At 37.8% G+C, this 25,490-nt stretch overlaps 1 protein-coding gene across 1 annotated transcript in view; it reads left to right on the forward strand.

Moving 5' to 3' along the window:
• The window catches only part of NBAS (NBAS subunit of NRZ tethering complex), a 407,958-nt gene that overhangs the window by 80,677 nt on the left and 301,791 nt on the right, over positions 1-25,490 (forward strand). The window contains exons 16-21 of the mRNA XM_084622071.1: positions 3,166-3,291; positions 5,453-5,604; positions 7,077-7,214; positions 7,528-7,606; positions 10,994-11,098; positions 11,491-11,627. Of these exons, the coding sequence (XP_084478197.1) occupies positions 3,166-3,291; positions 5,453-5,604; positions 7,077-7,214; positions 7,528-7,606; positions 10,994-11,098; positions 11,491-11,627 (737 nt within the window). The remainder of the gene's footprint in view (positions 1-3,165; positions 3,292-5,452; positions 5,605-7,076; positions 7,215-7,527; positions 7,607-10,993; positions 11,099-11,490; positions 11,628-25,490) is intronic.

Here is a 25,490-nt window from a genome sequence, read left to right on the forward strand (position 1 = left end):
TAGGACAACAATAAAGACTAACATAAAATAACTGTTTTTCATTGTTTCATTAACCAGCTTTGATACCTTCCTGTTTTAATTTTTTTCTGTTAATACAAGGATCTAGCCACGTATTTCTAAGGGGTGTATGTGAGTGAGAGAGAGAGAGATCAACAATACGTGGTGTGTCCACCAGCTGGAAGGCAGATGATTAAAATAGAGAACCTGCATTAGTGTAATTCAAATGACAAGTTATTTAAGGATCATTTGAGCAGAAAGTATAAGATTCATTAGACTGTGGGTGGTGGGCTAAACTACCTCACATTAGACATTTAAAATTAGATTAGAGAAAGCCCTGGTAAATATATTCAGTGAAACAATCCTGTATTGGCCAGAGGACAGACTTGATATGCTATCTTATTTCTTTGATTCTATGGTAATGTCCACTGACATAGATGGTATCACGGTTACAGGGCTAGCTGCACCTCTGTCCCCGCTAGTTTTTCTGAATGCATCCCCCCGCGTGTTTTTATCAAGATTTTCATAATATCTAACCAACTCTCCCTTGCTACAGAGTAAGCCATTATTTCTTGTCCTACCTTGAGTGGATGCAGAGAACAGTTGATCCCTGTCCTCTTTATAACAGCTCTTAATGAATTTGAAAACTATCAGGTCCCCCCTCAGTCTTCTTTTCTCAAGACTAAACATGCCCAATTTTTAAAACTTTTTTCCTTATAGTTCAGGGTTTTAAATATTTTATTGCTTTTGTTGCTCTCTTCTAATCTCTCTCCCTGTTTTCCACATCTTTTCTAAAGTGTAGTGCCCAGAGATGGAAACAGTATGGTAGCTGAGGCCTCGTCAGTGCAGAGTAGAGCAGGACAATTACCTCCCATATCTTTTCTATGACAATCCTGTTAATACACCCAAGAATGACGTTAGCCTTTTATAAAACTGCATCATATTGTTGACTCATATTCAATTTATGATTCACTCTAACCCCCAGATCCTTTTCAGCAGTATTAACACCTAGCCATTCCATTTTGTAGTTGTTCATTTGATTTTTGCCTTCCTAAGTGTAGTACTTTGCCCTTAATCTTAATTGAATTTAATCTTATTGATTTCAGACCAGTTTTCCATTTGTCTAGATCATTTTGAATTCTAAGTCTATCCTTCAAAGTGCTTGCAACCCCACCGAGCTTGGTGTCATCTCCAAATTTTGCAAGCATGCTCTCCATTCCATTATCCAAGTCCAAGAAAATATTGAATAGTACGAACCCAAGACTGATGCCTGTGTGACTCCTCCTAGATATACTCTCCCAGTTTAACAGTGAACCATTGATAACTACTCTGAGTTCAGTCTTCCAACCAGGTTATCGTAAATTCATGTAGGCCACATTTTCCTATTTTGCTTATGAGCATGTCATGTAGGACTGTATCAAAAGCCTTGCTAAAATCAAGATGTATAATGTTTATTGCTTCCCCCCACCCCACCATTCACTAGGCCAGTAACCCTGTCAAAAAAGGAAATTAGGTTGGTTTGGCATGGTTTGTTTTTAACAAATCCATACTGGCTATTCCTTCTAATCCTATTATCTTCTAGGTGCTTACAAATTAATTGTTTAATAGTTTGTTTCAGTGTCTTTCCAGGTATTAAAGTTGGGCTGACCAGTGTATAATTCGCTGGCTACTCTTAGTTCTATCTTTTAAATGTAGCTATTATATTTGCTCTTCTCCAGTCCACTGGGACTGCACCTAGCCTTGGTGCGATCTCAAAGATAAGGCTAATGGGTCTGAGATTGCTTCAGCTAGTTCCTTAAGTACCCTAGAACGAATTTCATCAGGTTCTGCCAACTTGAATAGATTTAATTTATCTAAATATTCTTTAACCTGTTCTTTCCTTATTTTGGCTTTCGTTCCTTCCCCTTTCTTGTTATAGTAATTGTGTTGAGTATCTCATCACCATTAATCTTTTTACTGAAGACGGAAGCAAAATAGGCATTAAACCCATCAGCATTATTGATGTCATCAGTTTTTAGGTCTTCTTTCCCACTAAGTAAAGAACTTAGTTTCCCTTGTTTTTCTCTTGCTCATAATGTATTTAAGGAACCTCTTTTTATTGCCTTTTATGTCCTTTGTTAGGTGTAACTCATTTTGTGCCTTAGCCTTTCTGATTTTATACCTATGTGCTTATGCTATTCTTTTGTATTCCTCTTACCAATTTGTCTGTGTTTCCCTATTTTTGTAGGATTCCTTTTTGATTTTCAGGTCATTAAAGAGCTCCTGATGGAGTCGTGATGTCCTCTTACTGTCTTTCCTGTCTTCCCTTCTCATTGAGGTAGTTTGCAGTTATTCCTTTAATGTTGTCTCCTTGAGAAAGTGCCAACTCTCCTGAACTCATTTTTCCCTTGTTTTTTCTTCCCATGGGACCTTACCTCTCAGTTTGTTGAGTCGGTTAAAATCTGCTTTTTTGAAGTTCATTGTCCTTATTCAGCTGCTCTTACTCCTTTTTAGAATCATGACCTCATTTCATGGTTACTTTCTCTCAAATTGCCTTCCACCCACAGGTTCGCTCCAAGGGTGGATTTGCATAATTCTCCCAATCTTAAACCAAGTCCTGAGCTACAGTACCTTGTGTATCAACTGCTTACCAGCAGGCCCAGTTTAATTTTGGCACAGAAGACTGACCAGTAGTGAATATAGTGGCCAGATACTTCTTTAAACCTAAGTATTGTCCTTTTTAAAAAAAGGACCAAAACATATACAGAAAAAGGGTTTTAAAACAACACGTAGTTGACACACGTCTATTGTCTAAGGCTTACTTGATGGTAACTTATTCTGGTTTAACTTCTTCAGACCCTCCAGTTGGGTGTGAATGTCAGACTGTTTTCCCTGAACAACTCCACCTTCTTTGAGAAAGGGTTCCTTTTTAAACCTGCCACAGTCCTTAGCTCTCCAGTATGCACGTGCCTTTTCCTGTTCTGGGATTGTCTCTTAACAGCCCTGGGTATTTGTGGAGAATTTGATATCTTGAGACATTATTTTTCTTTCCTGCTTGTTTTTCCTTTTGGATCCCTATTTAATTACACTATTATATTCACTCATATATAAACACACACAGTATTCACAAATAATTACAGAGCAAGTCCATTCTGTCAGAGATGTTTATGTTCATGTACTTTGTTTTAGATTGATAATGAAGAATATGGTGAAGCTTTATCTTTGGCTCAAGCATATGGTCTAGATTCTGATCTTGTATATCAAAGACAGTGGAGGAAATCAACTGTTAACATTGCTTCTATTCAAGACTACCTGGTATGTTTTTTAAGTTGAAAGAAATTCCTTAATATCCTTGTAGAAACTGAAATCGTGTTCTAATTTATGTAACAAATGTTGGCACCGATTTGAAGAGTTGACCTTCATAAATTTCACCTAATGCAGAAGGGACTCACCTTGTTAAATTCGCTAGGTGCCAGATCTAAAGCCCATTGAAGCTTCCCCAGAAAGGCTCTTTTTTTGTTCAGTGTGCTTGGGAAGAAAATAATGCATCAAGATGGTGACTTCAGGTTGTCTTAATTATTTGGTTGAAGGTATTGTGGTATTGTTGGCTTATGAGCCTTAGATAATTTAAAGATGAAGTTCTGTTGCTAAATTAGCATTATCTCTACGCCAAATGCTAATTGAAAAAGTGCCCATAGTAATATTGTACTAACAGTTGTTCTCCATATGTTATCTGGAACATGTACTGGAACACCTCATTGTGTAATCTTTCATTTCTAGATCACATAAACAGCACTTGCTGAAGGAGATTATGCTGAAAATGGCTTTTGAAGATGGCCATATAGTACACTGAGTTGGGAGTAATTGTATGCTGTCATCAGACTGTAGAATTTTCAGTCAGCACAGAGCTGCCATACTGACTACAGAGAAGAGTTAGAGTCTGAGATCCAGGATAACTAGGTTCTATTTCTAGTTCTGTGTCCGAGTTGTTGGGTGACCTTTATCAAGTCACTTGACATCTGTACCACAGTTTTCTCTTCTATAAATTGGGAAAAACATCTTTTGTACAGTACTTTGTGATCCTTCAATGGAAGGAGAACAGTATTACTTTATTATGTATTGGTTTCAAGTGCAGTCTATCTTGCTACCAAAAGCAATGGTTAGAGATTTAGGAACTCCGAAATTTAAACAAACAACTTCTGTCCGCTAGTCAGCAAAGATTTATTAGAGTGCTGTAGTGAGGTCTCATTCTACTAATTAATGGTAACCAATATACTGCAGTTCATTACTGATAGATTAGGAAATGCTATAAATAAAACTAGGCTGTTGTCAAGGTTCCTCCCCCACTCTGAACTCTAGGGTACAGATGTGGGGACCTGCATGAAAAACCTCCTAAGCTTATCTTTACCAGCTTAGGTCAAAACTTCCCCAAGGTAACAAATATTACCCCCGTTATCCTTGGAATGGCCGCTACCACCACCAAACTAATACTGGTTACTGGGGAAGAGCTGTTTGGACGCGTCCTTCCCCCCAAAATACTTCCCAAAACCTTGCACCCCACTTCCTGGACAAGGTTTGGTAAAAAGCCTCACCAATTTGCCTAGGTGACTACAGACCCAGACCCTTGGATCTTAAGAACAATGAACAATCCTCCCAACACTTGCACTCCCCCTTTCCTGGGAAATGTTGGATAAAAAGCCTCACCAATTTGCATAGGTGACCACAGACCCAAACCCTTGGATCTGAGAACAATGAAAAAGCATTCAGTGTTTTACAAGAAGACTTTTAATAAAAAATAGAAGTAAATAGAAATAAAGAAATCCCCCCTGTAAAATCAGGATGGTATATATCTTACAGGGTAATTAGATTCAAAAACATAGAGAACCCCTCTAGGCAAAACCTTAAGTTACAAAAAAGATACACAGACAGAAATAGTTATTCTATTCAGCACAATTCTTTTCTCAGCCATTTAAAGAAATCATAATCTAACACATACCTAGCTAGATTACTTACTAAAAGTTCTAAGACTCCATTCCTGTTCTGTCCCCGGCCAAGACGACTACAGACAGCCACAGACCCTTTGTTTCTCTCCCTCCTCCCAGCTTTTGAAAGTATCTTGTCTCCTCATTGGTCATTTTGGTCAGGTGCCAGCGAGGTTACCTTTAGCTTCTTAACCCTTTACAGGTGAGAGGAGCTTTCCCCTGGCCAGGAGGGATTTCAAAGGGGTTTACCCTTCCCTTTATATTTATGACAGCTGTAGTTTTCAAAACAAATATTTTTGATGCATTTTCCTTCCTTTTTTTACCGGTTGATTCCCTTGTTTAATTCACGTTGAGTCTCCCAGTCACCAGAGTAAATTGACAAGGTTCTAAATGGAAGAGAGACAGACTGAAAAAATGGAAGACACCGATCTCAGGGCTTTGATGAGCTATAACATATTGCACTATGCTTACTTCTTGCTTTGTCATTTGGTTAGAGTAAAATTAAGAAGCGGTCCTGGGTTCTTCATGAATGCCTGGAAAGAGTTCCTGAGAACGTGGATGCTGCCAAAGAGTTGCTGCAGTATGGTTTAAAAGGCACAGACTTGGAGGCTCTCATAGCTATTGGAAAAGGAGAAGATGGTGGCAGGTTTGTTGGAATAATTTTTTTGTATCCTGTTTTAGTGCTTTGGACTTAGGCAGTGAATTGTCAGTTAACTACAAACTGAAATCTTAAGAGATTTTGCAGGATACATGGTTTTTAAAATATGTTCCCATAAGAATAGCTGTAACCAATACTAAAGGTAGCAGTAAAGTTCCCTCATGAATGAAAATAAAGAAAATTGTGATCTCAGAAGTTGAATGCAATAGAGAGAAAGTGAATATATAGACAATAATATGGAAGTCAGCAAAAAATATTTCCAAAATTCGGCTTCTGCTTGGAACAGATTCCTGTGTTGATGTTCTTAGACTAGTTTGAACCACAGTGTTTACTCCTGGGAGAATTCTGCGCCAAAAAGTTAAAAAATTATATGCACAATGTTTAAGAATTCTGTACATTTTATTTGTCAAAATAACACAATATAATCATGCCAGTTTCAACTATTTTGGTAATTTATTTTAAAATACCTGTCATCAACTATGTCTGTAACAATACAGACAACAAAAAAGATTCAGGAAATGTTTTTTGACAAATAGATTGCTTGCTTTACATATTAATACAGAATACTGAGTAATAATTCATGTAAACTACAATACAGAAATGGATTTCCCACACCCACAGCAGCCTTATGTGTCCCATTTTGTCTGTCCCCTCCATATTCCACACCTCCTCACCAGGCCCACAGGCAGGGCACTGTGAGAAAGGTGGCCTCTGCTCTCTCCCTATCCACAGTTGAGGCTGTCCTGTGGGTGGATGCTATCTGTTCTGGTGCCACAGTGGCCCCCTGGTGGGCAAGAGGCATAACTGCAGCACCTTTCTGGCAGGATGTATTTTCTGTGGTAGTGGCGGGGGGGTGGAAATTCTTCATGGCACATGAATTCTGTGCGTGTTCAGTGGCACACAATTCCCCGAAGTGTTAAGTGCTGAATTAGCCTTTTTAAAATAGCTGCTTTTGCCTTAATTCTTAAGCTGTGTAGGTAAAATTTAAAAAAAATGCATCAGGGAAACAAAACGTGGTCTGGTTCTGTCTTCTGTACAGAAGATTGGAGAAAACACAAATGCAGGTCATTCTGTAATGATTCAGTACAGTGGTGATATGTAATTGCTTCTTGGGTATATATGTAATAACTACCACATATAGCAATATGTGCTGTGGAAATACTGTAGCGTCAGGAACTCTGTTGCTCGTAGAATTGTAAACTTTTAACAGATGAAAACTTGTGTATTTTGTGAAGAAAATGTGAAGAATGCCTTCCCTATTATTGCAGATACTGAGAATAGACCATTTAAGCTCACAGTAGTAAAGTTGTCTTTCAGATTATTAATTCGTTGTCACCAATTTCAGTAAAAATCAATTCAGATACAAAAGATACAGATGGAAAGTTGTGTAAAATCTGTTGACTGAATAACCAGCTCTTCATATCTTTTTATCAACATGGATTTTTGTTTCTTTCTGCCAGATTTATCTTACCAGGAGAGGTAGATGTTGATGAAGTGCCCTATGAAGAATTTTTGTCACCTGATGAAGAAGCAGAAAATAGAAAGGAAAAAGAAGCTAGGAAGCATCAAGAACTGCTTCTATCAGTGAACTTCTCAAAGTAAATGATATGTCAGGGCTAGTTTTCTCTTAAATTCGTGGGTTTATAAATACATAACCCCAAGGCCATAATTATCTTAATACATTGTACTTCTTTGGACAATGGTTAAAATTTCAATCAGCATTCCATTATGAAAGTTTTCAGTTTATTGAATTTCTTGTTATGCTTCCAATATATGTATCTGATAAAACATTTTTTGTCTTGTTGCTTTTGAATAAATCTGTTTGTTTTTTAAATAGAAGTCTATCTATGCTGATGTGCTGTACCAATCTTGAAAATGTAGTGATCTCTTTCTCTCTCTCTTTCAAAACAGACTAACACTGGAACAAAAGGAACTTTCTCGAAGCAGGCTGAAATTATTAAGTTATTTAGATAGACTTGCAACTTATGAGGTGAGGAGATGGGGTTAAGTCCTTAGATCCTGTCTTGTGAATAGCTTATGTTGTTTCGCTGATTTATTTTGTTCTATTTTCAATCTTCTCTATTAGATACCATTGTTTCATCCTGTATTTGTTTGCAGTACTTAAAAAATATACCTAGTTAGAAACATTGAGTGGGTATAATATTATTGAGGTCTTTGATTGTGAAAATGTGAAACATAATGTGTCTCTGGGGAAAAAGCTTGTGAAGAAAATGCGTTACCACGTATCCCCTGCATCAGTGGTACAATGTAATAGTTAATGTAGAGCCATTCAGATATACCACTCTATCATATAAATCTGCTCTGAGCATTTTTCATGAGACACTGTCTGAAATGTCTGAGCCCTGTCTGTACTAGCAATTTACAGCAAAAGCCAAGCCACAGTGACGGAAATACCAATTTACTCTTTCAAATACAGACACACACAGTTAGCGGCTACGTTAGATTCTACTGGAAGCAAAATACTTGAAATTTACAACAAACTTATATAGTAGTAATTTAAGCTTAAAAGTGTTGAGTTGCTACATTCATTTGAGGTTTGAAACTAAACATTGAAATGGATTTCCCCCCCACAATGTATGAAATTTCACTTAGTTTGACCAAAGCTAGTGGATTATACGGAATTCAAATTGTTCACAAATTTTAAATTCCCAAATTTCACTCTCTCTCTCATAAATTTAAATAGTCATTAATGATTTTGTTTGTTCTACTTAAATGAACACCATCCTCTTGAAATCTCGAGAGTAAAAAGCTTCAGATAGGACAACTGCTCCTATCATCTTGTTGATTTGTGTGTGTGTGGTTTTACAGTCACAATAGCTAACTGTTTTTCAATTTTTTTTCTTTGTTGTTGTGTGGAACACCCACAGAAATGGCAGAGAGGGGTAATGACTATAGTGGGGAAACAGTGCAACTGGTTTTTGTAAGCAAAAAACAAACCAAAAGTGTCCATTCTGAAGTTGATAATGTCTTTTTAAAGTTAAGTATGTGCACATTATATGTCCAGGTATTTCTAGAAATTTTTCTTTATTCCAAAAATATTTAGACTTAAATCTTAATTGCTTAGCCAACTACTAAGACTTCAAAGATGAGTATAAAGAAAAGGAGTACTTGTGGCACCTTAGAGACTAACCAATTTATTTGAGCATGAGCTTTCGTGAGCTACAGCTCACTTATGCATCCGATGAAGTGAGCTGTAGCTCACGAAAGCTCATGCTCAAATAAATTGGTTAGTCTCTAAGGTGCCACAAGTACTCCTTTTCTTTTTGCGAATACAGACTAACACGGCTGTTACTCTGAAACCTGTCATTATACACACAGACCATGAAAAAATGGGTGTTTATCACTTCAAAAGGTTTTCTCTCCCCCCACCCCACTCTCCTGCTGGTAGTAGCTTATCTAAAGTGATCACTCTCCTTACAATGTGTATGATAATCAAGGTGGGCCATTTCCAGCTCAAATCCAGGGTTTAACAAGAACGTCTGAGGAACAGTGCGGGGGCAGGTGGGGGGAGAATAGAAGAATAGGTTACCTTGCATAATGACTTAACCACTCCCAGTCTCTATTCAAGCCTAAGTTAATTGTATCCAATTTGCAAATGAATTCCAATTCAGCAGTTTCTCGCTGGAGTCTGGTTTTGAAGTTTTTCTGTTGTAATATCGCAACTTTCATGTCTGTAATTGCGTGACGAGAGAGATTGAAGTGTTCTCCAACTGGTTTATGAATGTTATAATTCTTGACATCTGATTTGTGTCCATTTATTCTTTTACGTAGAGACTGTCTAGTTTGAAGAATGTCCATGGCAGAGGGGCATTGCTGACACATGATGGCATATATCACATTGGTAGATGTGCAGGTGAACGAGCCTCTGATAGTGTGGCTGATGTTATTAGGCCCTGTGATGGTGTCCCCTGAACAGATATTTGGGCACAGTTGGCAATGGGCTTTGTTGCAAGGATAGGTTCCTGGGTTAGTGGTTCTGTTGTGTGGTGTGTGGTTGCTGGTGAGTATTTGCGTCAGGTTGGGGGGCCCTCTGTAGGCAAGGACTGGCCTGTCTCCCAAGATCTGTGAGAGTGATGGGTCGTCCTTCAGGATTGGTTGTAGATCCTTGATAATGCGTTGGAGGGGTTTTAGTTGGGGGCTGAAGGTGACGGCTAGTGGCGTTCTGTTATTTTCTTTGTTAGGCCTGTCCTGTAATAAACCAGTCGGAGAACACTTCAATCTCTCTGGTCACGCGATTATAGACATGAAAGTTGCGATATTACAACAGAAAAACTTCAAAACTAGACTCCAGCGAGACTGCTGAATTGGAATTCATTTGCAAATTGGATACAATTAACTTAGGAATTTAGAGAATAGAGACTGGGAGTGGTTAAGTCATGATGCAAGGTAACCTATTTCCCCTTGTTTTTTCCTATTCCCCCCGCCGCCCCCCCCCCCCCCCCCCCCGTTCCTCAGACGTTCTTGTTAAACTCTGGATTTGTGCTGGAAATGGCCCACCTTGATTATCATACACATTGTAAGGAGAGTGACCACTTTAGATTAGCTATTACCAGCAGGAGAGTGGGGTCAGGGGGAGAGAAAACCTTTTGAATTGATAAACACCCATTTTTTCATGGTCTGTGTGTATAAAACATCCTCACTGCATTTTCCACTTTATGCATTGGATGAAGTGAGCTGTAGTTCACGAAAGCTTATGCTCAAATTGGTTAGTCTCTAAGGTGCCACAAGTACTCCCTTTCTTTTTGCGAATATAGACTAACATGGCTGCTACTCTGAAACCTGTCAAAGGTGAGTGTTACAGTTAGAATACTTGTATGAACAGCGTGACAGTGGAAATGATAGAAATTTACATTAATCATAAATTGCTTCTACAGATCAGTGGTTCCCAAACTTGTTCTGCCGCTTGTGCAGGGAAAGCCCCTGGTGGGCAAGGCCGGTTTGTTTACCTGCCGCATCCGCAGGTTCAGCTGATCGCGGCTCCCAGTGGCCGCGGTTCGCTGCCCTAGGCCAATGGGAGCTGCTGGAAGTGGCGGCCAGTACGTCCCTCGGCCTGTGCCACTTCCAACGGCTCCCATTCGCCTGGAGCAGCGAACCGTGGCCACTGGGAGCCACAATCGGCCGAACCTGCGGATGCGTCAGGTAAACAAACTTGCCCGGCCCGCCAGGGGCTTTCCCTGCACAAGCAACAACTTTGGGAACCACTGCTGTAGATAATCATTTCTAGAATAACATACTGAGCTATATTAGTTTTTGACTAATGTAAGTGTCTACTCCTTAGTTAATCTAAGATGCAAGAATTTCATGACTTTTATCAACATACTTAAATAATTTTTTATTAAACCTTTTTTTTTAAAAGGAAATCCTTGGAGGGCCTCATGCAGCTGAGCAGAGATATGATGCTGAATTCTTCAAGAAGTTCCGAAATCAGAATATTGTACTTTCAGCAAGAAGTTATGCTCGGGTATCAGTATTTATTTTTTTCTCAGAAGTTTAAATTGCTGTTTTTGTTAAAACTAATTAAATCCCCATCACCACATACTGAAATTCACCCAATTTATTGTGTTTTTTCCTGTTTGAAGCTATGAGAGATTTTAAAAATAGGAATAATATATCTTGAATGTTGTATTTGATTAGTTTTGTCTGACTATAAAACGGGACAAGATTCCTCTGCTCTGTCAAGCTTCCAGATTATGAAAACTTTTCAAATAAATAAATGTTTTAGTCACTCATCCTTTAAAAATGCATGATGAAATCAGAATTGTAGTGTTTGCTGAGCAGTAATTGGTAAGCAGAATTATTCTTAAACTGTTTTTTCATAGTGTAAAACAGAATATTTTATATTTTCCGGTCTAGGAAAGCAATGTGAGAGCCCTAGAGATCTTGTTTACATACCATGGTTCAGACTTGCTTCCACATCGGCTGGCAATTCTCTCTAATTTTCCAGAGACCACCTCACCACATGAGTATTCTTTTTTGCTGCCTGAAGCTTGGTAAGAAAGCACTCTCTCAATATCAGTTACTGGACTGCATTTTCTTTTTAGAACATGTTGAGAGATTTTATTCTAAAAGTGTGGCTGTAAACTTACATACACACACAGCCACACCCACTCCCCCAGTTTTCAAATTGTTTTTTTGTAACTGTCGTATATAATTGTTTTGTTTCGCTGTTGACCAGCATCAAGAGAGCACTCTGGAATTTACTTATTGAATCTCTTTACTTTCTAGTTCATATAGTTTTCACTTTGACTTGTCAAATCACTCAGTGTAAATAGGTAAGAATCAGTGGCTTTCTACCTCTTGCTTGCAGAGATTTTTCAGGACATATGGTAAATCTTTAGGTGTTGAGAGCATTTAAATGTACTTACTCCCTTTTCACATAATAAACCCTATCAGGAGAAGTGTCCACTCTGACTTCCCTTAAGAAGCCCTGTCTAGCACTCTGTACAATTTATCAAATGCTGTGCTTCAGTGGTGCATGTGAGTCTTTCCATAATTTGTTTGTAACATGCATTGAGGTCCTTGGGTGTAAGGCACAATAGAAATGCAAATTATTATTATACATTCTTTAAATTAAGAAATAACTGAAGTGTGGAAATTTTACCTGTTGCTACTGACCTTAAAGAGACTCAGGAAACTTGGCAGACTACCTCAGATGAAGAGAGCATGAGGATGATAGTCTAAAATTCAGATTTCACATACAAAATGGTTTTTAAGTTAGGTTTTAATTCCTTCATCTTCTGTTTTACGAGAGATCTCCCAGATCCAACATCAGAAATCTTTTCCCTAAATGATCTGTTTCCATCTCTGTTGACATCTGTAGATGCTGCAGGATGCTGTGACACGTTTTCTGAGTCTGTCATTGATTGTGAAGCTATTACCACAATCTATGAAGATGTGGGGAAATTTACTGATAGGTTCTGTACAACTCCTTGTCTCCCAGGCAAAACTTCAAGACCATTGATTTCCCTATTGTGACAGGGTCCGGACGGATGGCTACAGGAGAGTAATAGAAGGCACATATATTAGCCCCAGGTTAAGTAGGTCCCTTTTCCATGGGTAAGGTAACAGGGAAGGTTCCAGAACAATCAGGAACCTTCTGGAGACAATTAAGACAGGCTGATTAGAACACCTGCAGCCAATCAAGAAGCTGCTAGAATCAATTAAGGTAGGCTAATCAGGGCACTTGGGTTTAAAAAAGGAGCTCACTTCAGTTTGTGGTGTGCATGTAAGGAGCTGGGAGCAAGAGGCGCTAGGAGCTGAGAGTGAGAACACATACTGTTGGAGGACTGAGGAGTACAAGCATGATCAGACACCAGGAGGAAGGTCCTATGGTGAGGATAAAGAAGGGGTTGGGAGGAGGCCATGGGGAAGTAGCCCAGGGAGTTGTAGCTGTCGCACAGCTGTTCCAGGAGGCATTCTAGACAGCTGCATTCCACAGGGCCCTGAGCCGGAACCTGGAGTAGAGGGTGGGCCCGGATTCCCCCCAAACCTCCCAACTTCTGGTCAGACACAGGAGGAATCAACCTAGACTGTGGGTTCACAAAAACGGCCAAACTGAGAGCTACCGTGAATCTCCAAGGCGAGCAAATCCACCAATAAGCGCAAGACCCACCAAGGTAGAGGAGAAACTTTGTCACACTATATAAAAGGTTATGAAAGAGGCTATTCTCTTTTCCTGGATTAAATACAGCCAAGTACTATATCTCAGTTTCTGAAAAAAGAATGGAAAACCTAATTTCTCTGGTATTACAATAACAATGCTTTCTAATCATAAAGAAATAATTTTCAACAGACTCCTTTTGGGTGTCTGAGTAAAACATTTGCTTTAATGAGTACTTACTGTTTTTATTTTCCCTTTTGGAAATTGCCATTATATATACAACATACATAAGGAATAGGTTCTCTAGCATAACTGATCTAAAACCACCAAAGCATTTTGTGCTACACACTGTTTTTACTGGTAACTACTTCAAGATATTTCATACTGTATCTGAATGAAACCGAGAGAAGTCAAATGAGATTTTCTTTGTACCTTTAAGCTTTTGGAACAAAAACAAGAGCAGAAAGCCCTTATGTATTACAGTCAATGCTATTGCACTTGAGCTTCTATGGCTATCATCATAGTGCCCTTCGTTAATATTTTCAGATCTCTCAATCTTTGTATGTTGACTTGAGGCATATTTCTCATTTGGGAAGAAATTTATTGACTTCTGAAAACTGTGAAATGGGATTTTAGTCTGTTTATTGTCCAGTATCTACTGTATTTAAGCAGTTATTAAGAAAAAATATTACTTTAGACAGCAGCATAATACAAATAAAAGAGCTGAAAGATAGCTGTGTAATTGCTTAACTTAGATCCTTAAAGACCATTGTAATCTCAGTACCTGAGTGCCTCCAAAATCTTTAATGTATTATACTCATAACTCATACTCATATTATACTCATATATTATTATTCCTATTTTATGGATAAGGAATTAATGCACAGAGTGACTGTGACAGTCCAAAGTCATATAGGAAGTCTGCTTTGAGTCCCAGGCTACCACCCTAAACGCTGGACCTCATTGTTCCTGTCCTGCAACATATTAACAGATTCTGAATTCTAGTTTTGCTGACAATGTTAAATCATTCCATTTTAAACCAGTTGTTCTCCCACTTGTTTAAAACTTGGAACTTTTGCATTTCCAAAACTTTATAGGATTTAATGGGAAAAATAGTAATATGAATTAAAAAAATAAGTTTTATAATACACAACAAATCTGAGATCAAAAGGACTCCACTTAGCTCTCTGAAATGCATGTGTGTATGTACTGCATGCCTTGGAATACAAAATATACCAGTCTTAATAATTACACTAAGATTACTGTAGGCTTTACTTGCACACATTTAGAGAAATAGCAGTTATACTATAAAATGGAGGAAAACTTTTGATGTTCAGTACTCATGTTACTGATTATCACCTTCTGAATATTGAAACAATCTTGATGGCTTAATTTTCCTTGGAACTTAGTTTTATCAGGGATTTGAAAACAGATGAAAACACACATTGCAATAAACGTTTACTCAGTTTCATGCTATAAATTCTAGGTTCAAGACTCTTGAATATATTTTATGTATTGGTTATCATTTGATGATTTACATGATGAACCTATGTAAGTCATTTGCAGTTTCTACTTTTTTGTTGTGTTTTGAACCTTTCTGACTTGAATAAGGGTCTCTGAGGAAAACTTCTAAGGTAGGGGTAACAGAATGGAGCTATGCCTGTTCAACCAAGAGAACATACCTTCATGAGATTTTTTGCCCTTGTGTGGGTGACTGAATTTCAATATGATTACAAAGTAATGACACCGTTTTTGTGTGACAAATGATGTAACTAAAAATGAAAAAAGCCACTTGGGTTCCTTCAGATTTATGCCCTTACACTTTGTGGCACACTTTTCAGATGTGGTTTGGAAACTGGTATCTCTCTGAGAAATATTTAGGTGTCTATGACTAAAAGAACAGTGTGCACTAGAAAGTGAATGAAAGAAAGAGCACCATAGAATGCTACTTCTAGAACTCTTGACTACTGTAGAGTTCCATAAACTAGAGGAAATTAATAAAGAGTAATAACTGATATTTGCTGACATAGGTCATCTGAATGTGTAGCTAGCTAAGCTGTAATTTATTGAGCCCTCTCCTGAATTGTAAATAAAGGCAGAGGTACAGCTGGTTGACATTGTAAAGCATGAGACTGCTAACTCACTAAATTATTAAAATATGTACCATAGAGCAGGCTTTCTCAAACTGTTTTATAGTGTGAACCACATCTTATTCTAGAGATTCTTATGGACATTTCTTCATTAGCAAGCAGACCACCTTCTTCCAAATTTAGGTCCCTTAACATCCCTGTAAAAAAAAAAAAAAAAAAAAAAATGCAACAATAGATTACATTAAAAAAAATGAGGGAACTATTTAAGGCAGCTTAGCAGCTAGAAACCCAGCACCATGTGAACAGCTAACTCCCCAAAGGCCCCTTTTTGAAAACCTTTTCCTCAAATAAAAGTCTATTACTAAAGATATTCCTGAGCTTTTATCACAATGAAAACAGTTTGTTTAAAAGAATAAATGAATTACAAAAGGGTAAAAATTTCAAAAGCAGCTAATTCCCATTTTCAGGAGTCAGTCATATGGAAAGTCAATGTGACTAGGCTCCTAAATGCCTAAATCTTTCTTGAAAATTGGACTTAGGCTCCTAAGTTTAGGTAAAATTGTCAAAAGTGCCTGATAGTTTGATCTTGTAATTAACAATTGTTTTATAATGCGCACAAAAAAAAAAACAGAGTTAAGATTTGTAATTACTGACTTATGGATGCTTTAGAATGCAATCTTAATGTTTCTTCACATAGTTTTAAAATGAACTATTACAGTATATGAGAAGTAAAGTGCGCAAAATGCATATTGCAGTGTCTTTGGTACCACCATGTTAAAAAAATGTGTGATTCTGCATTTTAGAAAAATAAATAATTATCAGTGATCCTAAAGATGTATAGAGATTCTGGGAACACAGAAATAATCTGTTTTTCATCCTGAAAATACAGTAGAATCTTAGGGTTACGAATACCTTGGGAATGGGGGTTGTTCATAACTCTGAACAAAACATTCTGGTTGCTCTTTCAAAAGTTTACAACTGAACATTAATTTAATACAGCTTTGAAACTTTACTGTGCAAAAGAAAAATGCTGCTTTCCCTTTTTTAAAAATAGTTTACATTTAACACAGTACTGTACTGTATTTGCCTTTTTTGGTCTCTGCTGCTGCCAGATTGTGTACTTCCAGTTCCAAATGAGATGTGTGGTTAACTGGTCAGTTCATAACTCTGGTGTTCATAACTGTGAAGTTCTACTGTAAATTTTTCTGAAAGTTATTTCATGGATTTGACTCTTTTTACTGTTACGTTTTATGTAGAGTGGATGAGCTTACGTGCTTTCACAGTAGATCATCCTCACTTTAAAATCATTACTCTGTCATAACTAGAAGACTTTTTTGCTTTAAGTTGTTTCATACCAGTGTTTCAATTATAAAAATAGATTGGAAGAGTAGAGCTCAGAGCTCATAAATCAGAATTGAGTAGACTTCATTATTTAGTAGTTGCAAGGAACATTTTTGAAGTCTTATCTCAGAAAGACAAGTTTTAGAATGTCTAATAGAGCCTTTATTTTTCCAGCACTTCAGGTTAAGCTTTTTCTTATTTCAAAGCATACTTTTCCAGATGGCTTGTTTCCTGCATTGAAGAGGCTTATTAATAAATCAAGCTTTTTTCCCTTTTCCCACTCACAATATTCTTCACAGAAAAAAGGGGAGAACTGCTTCTTGAGTAGAAATTGGCCAAGTACTTACTATATCTGACATTTGCAGAATGTCCCCTTTGGTCAACTAGCAAATGTTAAGACATCACTGAGTTTTGGTGTCTAAATCATTGTTCTTTCCCATCTATTAAGACCGCTATTAGGACCATAAAAAGAGAGAGGAAAAATGAACAGCATGTTTCATTGCTAACCATTAACTCACTGATATTGCTTTGGTAATTGTATTGTGACAACCTGAGGCAGGAGCAAGAGGAATGAAAGGTGGTCACCTTTGAAAAGCCTGTTCTCTTTTAGTTTTGTGTGTACCTGTAGTTGTTTCCACCCTACACTGTTGACTCCCATATTCCAGAAACATTGTTCCATTACCTGATTAGTGAGTTGGTTTCCCAAGCACTTTTGCCTCCCTATGTAAATGATAAAGTACTTAATCTTTGGCCTTAGCAGCAGCTGTGAAGAGTTGTGCAATCATGGGTCGAGATGGTCCTTTTCCTCTACTCATGAAGAGGTGGCCGTGTTAAATCTATGGCCACTCTTCATAGTCCTGGGGTGGATTTGCAAACTCTCTAACTCGACCGGTATATATAGTGATCCTAGCACAGGAAGGTGTGTCCTGGGGAATACTACACATGCACATTTTTCCTCCTTAAAGGCTCCCTTCTGGTGCACTCTCTGTAAACTATGAAGAGGCTGAATGATGCAACATGCTTAATAGACAACTGTCATTGCTCGGACAGCTGCAAAATGGAGATGGGGTGGGAGGTACTTGGTGTAAAACAATCCCATTCTTAATACCTTTTACAAAGACATATTTTATATATATGTATATAAACCATTTCCTGCTGAGAAGCTAAGGCTCCACACAAATAATTTAAAATAGGTCCGTAATAGGTAACTAGTTTTTTGAATTGGAATGCTTCATCTGTAGTACACTAGATCAGATTTGGCCCAGTTCAATAGTAACAAAGTTACCACCTTGTGCCTGTTCCTCAATCTACTTGTATTTGAGATACGGTGATCATCTTTTGAGTTCCTTGCAGACATATACTCCAAGTGGACATGGTACCAAATTACCACCAAAGTAACACCTTTGTTGTTAGTTGCAGCAGAGATCCCAAGGGTGAAATGGGCATGCAGACTGAATTACCTCTCTTTCTGGGGAAATGTGCATTGCCACTGGATAGCTATATCTATTCCTAGGGCAAATTACATGACTGTATTCTTTAAGGGCTGTCAGTCCAGCACATTTCAGGAGCTCTACATTCATGTGTACACAAAAATGAAATGTCAATATGATGATTAAAACATCACAAAATATGCATTCTAAACCCAATAAAATATATTCGATACCGACTTTCCCAACAAAAGTGAGCACTGATGCGCTCGTTCTCTGTCTCTTGTGTTGAAATTATTTGGTGCCCAGTGTAACTTTCAGGCAGTGGTTGAATGTATGTAAAAATAACTTACGACCAATTATTCATAGGTAGTTTTTGAAAAACTGGAATTTTATTACTTGTACAGTTCATACTGTAAGATAAACAGATGACCCTATTTATGAGCTGAAACCAAAGGAGTTCCTCTTTCAAAACCCCATTTCCCCCACAGAACCACCATCCTATGCTCCCAACAATAAATTTGTAATGTATCAGACTCTTTTTTTTTGTAATATAACCTTGAAAAAATAGTAATTGCATGTTAAATTAGAACAAAATATATATTTTTTGTTTTGGTTTAATACATTTTATACAGCCTATTTCAGTTCATGAATTTTTCTCAGTCACTTTTGGCTCCTGGAAGAACTTTAAAGCAAGGACCTTTTTTTCCAGCATAACTTTATTTTTGTAATGAAATATTGCCATATATGGAATAGCTAGTGTATTGTAGTGGCTATGGAAACAAGATTAGAGCAGTACATCCCTCTTTGTTATTCTCAGGAGAAACATAATAAGATTTCATTTTTTCCTATAAAAATGAAAAGCTGATTAGACAACCTAATCAAAATGAAATGAACGAATGTGTGATTCAGTACTACATTGCTTTTAGGTAGCGAATATTGAACAGAAAAGTACTTGGCCTTGTACTTTTTGAAATAGGTTTTGTTCTTTTCATTCATTAAACTGCTGTGAGATGGCATCTGCAACATTCATAAAATTTGAAAGCATCTTTACTGACTCTTACATTGTTATAACAGTAACTGCTGTGGTCTTGTGGTTGGAAGAGGATGGGGGTGTTAAATTATGTTTCTGGACTTGCTATTTACTAGCTGTAACTTTGGACAACTCATTTGAGGCCTGTGGAGATCAGTAGATCAGGCAATTAGTCTGTTTATCCGTCCCTTAGTGTTACCTCATCTGTAAAAAGAGTAATATTTTTCTACCTTACAGAACTGTTTAAGCTTCCTTAATATTTGCAATGTGCTCTCTGGTGCTGTCCAAGTGCAAATAATTTTTTCTGTGATCTTATTTTATATTACCGTAGCTCCCAAAAGCTCCAGTTGTGGTGAGGGCATCATTGTGCTGTATACTCTACCTAGTAGACTGTAAACTCTTCAGGTAGGGAATATTTTTTGTTAAATTTAAAACAATGGGGCCTCCTAGATGCTATCATAATACAAATAATAAATAACATATAGCAAGATTCAGTCACTGCTCTGAAGCATTTACAATCTAATCGTAGCTGTAACAAACAGAGGGGTAGGAGAGAGGGGACATGGAATATTTTGTTTTTTTGTTTTGTATTATGGCTAGTAGGCCTGTTTAGTTGGTGGTTTGGATAAATTTTGCAAGTCAAACGTCTGTCTCGGAGAAGTAGTGAGGCAGACAGAGAGAAGATAGCTCTTTTCTAATGTCTATTTTAATGGATACAATTAGAGTCCTTAGCTTATTTTAAAACTATTGCCACTGGGATTTAAGAGAGAATCTCAGTGGAAAATAATGCCCTTCCCTGCATTATAAATACATAACCAGAGCTTTTTTTCCTTTACTCTTAATTTCCTTTTTCTTTTTACTGCATTAAACTACCATGTTGCAACATTATAGCTGACACTTTAAACTCACAAAAGTCAGGGAATTCAAATGTATCGTTCTCCCAACAGCCATAACTCAGTTATATTGCACATTATACTGGTAGTAAAAATGTACACTTTAAGATAGTAACTTTTATGTATATTCCTCTGTTTTTGCTCTCAACTTTCCCAAATATTCCTGCTGGGCTGAAACTGTCCCTGCTTGTTTTCAGCTTCAAGATGAATGTTTACTAGATACTTTGAATGAAATCCATTCAGCTGCTTGAGGTGGGGACAGGAATACCTTCTTAATAATTCAAACAAATAAACTTTAAAACTTCATAATTCCAATGTGTCAAGTTATCATTGATAGGTAGGTAAATGGTAGGCTTAAATTTAAAATAATGTTATAGACCGTTACATTTGCTTTTCAGAATGAAACCATTCTACTTAACCTGTTTTTTAGTTATCGCCTGCAGCACTGTAGAGTTTCAAAACTCTCCTTGCCGCACCATGTTTTGTGTGTGTGTGTGTGTATAAATGGTGCAATTTAAAGCATATAGAGTTTTGCAAAAGTGTCCAAAGAGTGCCAGAGCTAAGGTTCTTTGTCTCTGTTTTGTCTACTGTTTTTAATAATAAAAAAAGGAAGGAAAAGTGAATGTGTTAAAGTCTTCTCTAGAAATAATATATTGACCTGGTAGAACTGCTTGAATGGCCCCATGATGCAGAGAGCTGAGCCAGTAGGAATTTTATTCTCCTGGTCAGGTCACCCAAGCCAGCCAGGTTGAAGGGTAGAAACCAGACAAAAATTAGTCTCCTGGTCCTCCAACCCTTTGGGGATTGGGCATGATGGTGACAACCTAATTCCATAAAACACTTTTGTTATGGAAACAGAAGAACAAATAAGACACTAAATACTGATCCTTACCCTCAAATGGACAGCATGATGGATATCGGCCAAACTCTTCTGACAGGATGCTGTTACCCTGAACATCTCACTGCTGCAGGCTCGTTCCAAACTTCAGGTTAGTTTTTGAAATGTGAGGACTGTTACAGATTGGGAAGTCAGCCCAAGAAATGGAAAATTACAATGTAGACATCCTTCGTATGAGTGAGTGCAGGTGGCCAGGTGCAAATAAAATCAAAATGAAAAACAGAAATAAATCTGATTCGCTCTGGGGCGCCAGATGGAAGAATAGAAGAAGTTGCATTGATCTTGAAATCTACCACACAAAGAACCATTTTAGACTTGGAACTGGTTAATGGCAGCAATATACAAGCAAGATTTCAAACACACTATATACACGTGATGGTTATTCTGTGCTGTGCCCCAAAGAACGTATATGATGAGGAAGATGAAGACACTTTCAGTAACATTCTTCAGGATCTCATCAGCAAAGGCCCACAACATGATTTTTATAGTAGAATGATACGAATTCTGTAGTTGGGATAGTCATGGCATGATGGACATAATGGATCACCTAACAACACTGGTAAGCATATTCTTGAATTATGTCACCTGAAACATTTTGTTGTTGGAGAAACACACTTTTCTCATAAAGAGAGAAAAAAAAAAAACATTGATTTTTAGAAATGCAGTCAGGTGATATCGAATAGATGATTTTGGTGTACAAAGGTAGTTTTAGTAGTCACTTCAACACATTTGCATATACAGAAGCACATATTTATGAAGTGATTATCAATGTATTGCTATCATGAAATAAAATTGGGGAAATTGCCTCTAAAGATGATCACAAGAAAGATGAATATCTTTAAACCCGAGGACGAACAAATAAGGAATGATTTCTAATTTTACTTTCAAAAAAGCTGTCAAATGTGGCTGAAGTAGTCTTTGATGTAGAAAAAGCATGGAAGCCATTCAAAAACCTTATATTAAGATGGCAAAGACTGTCCTTGGATTTAACAAAGCTAGGAAAGAAGAATGGATTTTTAAGGCCAGGTGGGACACTGTTGCAGAAAGAAAGAAACAGGTTAAATCTACGTAATGTCTTAGGGCCAAAAGAGTGTAAATAACAAAAGAAGGAATATAGGGATAAAGATAAACCAATAAAAATATCAGACAGGGAGGATAAAAGAGCATTTATTGATAGGCATTGGTAATAGGAATGGCAGCAATGAAAGATTTTTTCAAACCACTAAATGACTTGTTTCAGATTTTAGCCATAGCAGAGAAGATCCAGTAAAAGATAAACAAGGGAAAATCCTTTACTACCTTGGAGGAACAAAACGAAAGATGGATAGAGCATTTCCATAATATCCTTAACAGGCCTCCACCAGAGATAGCATTCAGCTTTGGTAATGTAGAGAAGATGGCAGAGCTTGATGTTTGCTGTCAGGAAATTATCCTGGATGAACTGAAAGCAGACATTCATGGATTGAGAACAGTAAATCACCAGGTGAAGATAAAATCATAACAGAACTGCTTAAGGCAAGTATAGAGGACAACCTGAAAATCCTATTATCCCTGATATACGAGAAGGGACATGCCCCTAGAGGAATGGAAAAGGGATTATAATCAGCTCCTCAAAAAGGTAGATTTGAGTGATTTTGAAACAACTAGTTTGGTATTGTGCTGCTTTCAGTCCCAGGGAAAGTCTTCTGTGTAAGCACCCTAAATAGACATAGAGATGCCATAGGTAGCACACTACAACAAGCTGATTTTCATCCAAATCAATATTGTGTGGATCAGGTGTTCACCTTCCATAATATCGTGAAGAAAAACAATGAATGGCAAGTGCCAATAGTCCTGAATGTTGTAGTTTTTCGAAAGACATTAGTGTAGATGGAGAATCTTTTTAGCAGATGATACAAATCTATGGTATCCCCAACAAAATAATTCAATAAACAGTCAATAAACCAGGAGCTAATGGACTGGTTAATGTTACCAGTCAATGGTAACTGGCATTGGTGTCAGGCAGAATTGTATCTTGTCTCCTATATTGTTTGGAGTCACTATTGACTTTATGTGACAGAGTATCAGTAAGGAAAGGGGTATTGTAGGAGTAGTAGGCGAGCTTGGAGAATTACATTCTGCAGACAACATCTGTCTTACAAATAAATCAGTCAAAGATATGCAGAGAAACAGAGATGTTCTCTCAAATTCTCTCGAGCAAATAGGTCTTGTTATCAATAAATCAGATGGAAGTTATGAAAATTTACCTACCAATAACTTTACTCACTTAAAAGGTGAAGCCTTGAAAACTGTTAATAAGTAGTAGTATGTCTCATGATACCAGTGTTTGCGTATTTGATATAAAGTCCAGAATAGGTAAAGCAAGTGTTGTATTTTGAAAACTCAATACAGCATGGAAGTCCAATGCGATCAGCAAAACCACCAAACTTAAGATCTTTAGAAGCAACATCCCAAGTGTCTGCCTATAGGGGCAGAATCCTAGAAAATAAATCCATCCATTGGCAATTGAAAAATTTACAGTACAGGTTCATGGATAAAATATGTAAAATGGACTGATAGGATAAGTAATTAAGAGACCTAGAATGGGCACAACTGCCTACAACAAAACAAGCAAGTATGAAAGGATGGATGGATGTGGGACATCTTTCAAGAATGTCTGATAGTAGGCTTCCTATATGAGCATTGCTGAGTGAACACCGAGAAAAAGGCAGAGGCGCTGACCTAGAGGCACACTCTCAGCTGAAGTGGCATTATTACATATGAATATAAAAGACTTGGAAAAATGAGCTTAGGATAGCGATGGTTGGTGCCATCCGACTTCTGTTTTATGCACCTGATGGTGTGGGAAGGATTATAATGATACATTATAAGAAGTTATTTCTACCAATACATTTTGTCTTCATTCAGTGACATTGCAGTCCATTGTCTATGGATTGTGACTCTATTGAGTAGAAAGTTCAGAGTTTTTATTTGCACTCAACTTGTTTTTGTGATGAAAGGAAAAACAAAGTATGCAAGTTAAAGGAGTATGTGGAGAGGGGTGGGGGAGGGGTGTTCAGAGGAGCTAAATGTAATTAAAAGCATATGTTAAAACAATATTAAGGTTGTAAAAATGAACACATCCAGGAAATGCAAAAGATAAATATCTGATGGGAATGTTAATTTGTCTGTATTGCACATATAGTCACATTTTTGTTTTCTGGCTAGGCAGTTGTGCGTGTAGTCTTTAATATATATGGTGTGCAATATAGTCAGGTTACTTTCCCTATTATTACCATTGTATGGTTGAACTGGTGAGAGGCTGCAGGGCAAGAGCCATTTGTTTTACGTTTTCTCTGTTTTCTGTGTTCATGTTGTCAGATTTAATACTGCAGTAACCCAAGTTGTACGTGTTTGTGTTTGTTGAATGAAAAAAGCTGAAATCTTACATATACTCGAGGACAAAATTGAAGTTGCTGTGGGAATCGTCTCTCTTGAATTTCTTAATTCTTATGCTTTAATATTAACATTGTGAAGTTAACACTTTTTCTGTGTGGTAGGGGTGTTACGATGAATCTTCTGGAATGTGTCCTTTCAGTTTTTATATTGTTGCCACTGTGCTAGGATTCCTGCTGTGTCCTTATCGACCAAGCACCACTTCCTCCTCCATACACTTAAAATTTACTACTTAAGCAGTCTCTCAATTCTTCTCATCAATAATACTGACATTCTCTCCATTTTGAATGTTGATCTGTCTTAGGTCTGGTCTACAGTACAAGTTTATGTTGGATTTAGCAGCGTTAAATTAAATTAACCCTGCACCCGTCCACACAACAAAACCATTTTTTTATACATAAAGGGCTCTTAAAACCGATTTCTGTACTCCTCCCCAACAAGGAGATTAGTGCTGAAATCGATATCACCATTTCGAATTAGGGTTAGTGTGGATGCAATTCGAAGGTATGGGCCTCTGGGAGCTATCCCACAGTGCATCATTGTGACTGTTCTGGACAGCACTCTGAACTCAGATGCACTGGCCAAGTGTACAGGAAAAGCCCCAGGAACTTTTGAATCTCATTTCCTGTTTGGCCAGGCAGGCTCATCAGCACAGGTGACCATGTAGAGCTCATCAGCACAGGTGACCGTGCAGTCCCAGAATCGAAAAAGAGCTCCAGCATGGACCGAATGGGAAGTACTGGATCTGATTTCTGTATGGAGAGAGGAATCCATGCTATCAGAACTGCGTTCCAAAAGACGAAATGCCAAAACATTTCAAAAAATCTCAGAGTCCATGAGGGACAGACGACAGCAGGGACGCAACACAGTGTCGCGTGAAACTTAAGGAGCTCAGACAAGCGTACCAGAAAACCAAAGAATCAAACGGACGCTCCGGGACAGAACCCCAGACATGCCGCTTCTACGCTGAGCTGCATGCAGTTCTAGGGGGGGCCGCCACCACTACCCCACTCCTGTCTGTGGACTCCAATGATGGGGTACTCTCTGCCATGCCTGAGGATTTTGCGGATGGGGAAGATGAGGAGGAGGACGAGTCTGAGGAGAGCACACAGTACACCGTTCTCCCCGACAGCCAG

The sequence above is a fragment of the Lepidochelys olivacea genome (assembly GCF_965140295.1).
Source record: "Lepidochelys olivacea isolate rLepOli2 genome assembly, chromosome: 3".
In the NCBI taxonomy this organism is placed as follows: Eukaryota; Metazoa; Chordata; order Testudines; family Cheloniidae; genus Lepidochelys; species Lepidochelys olivacea.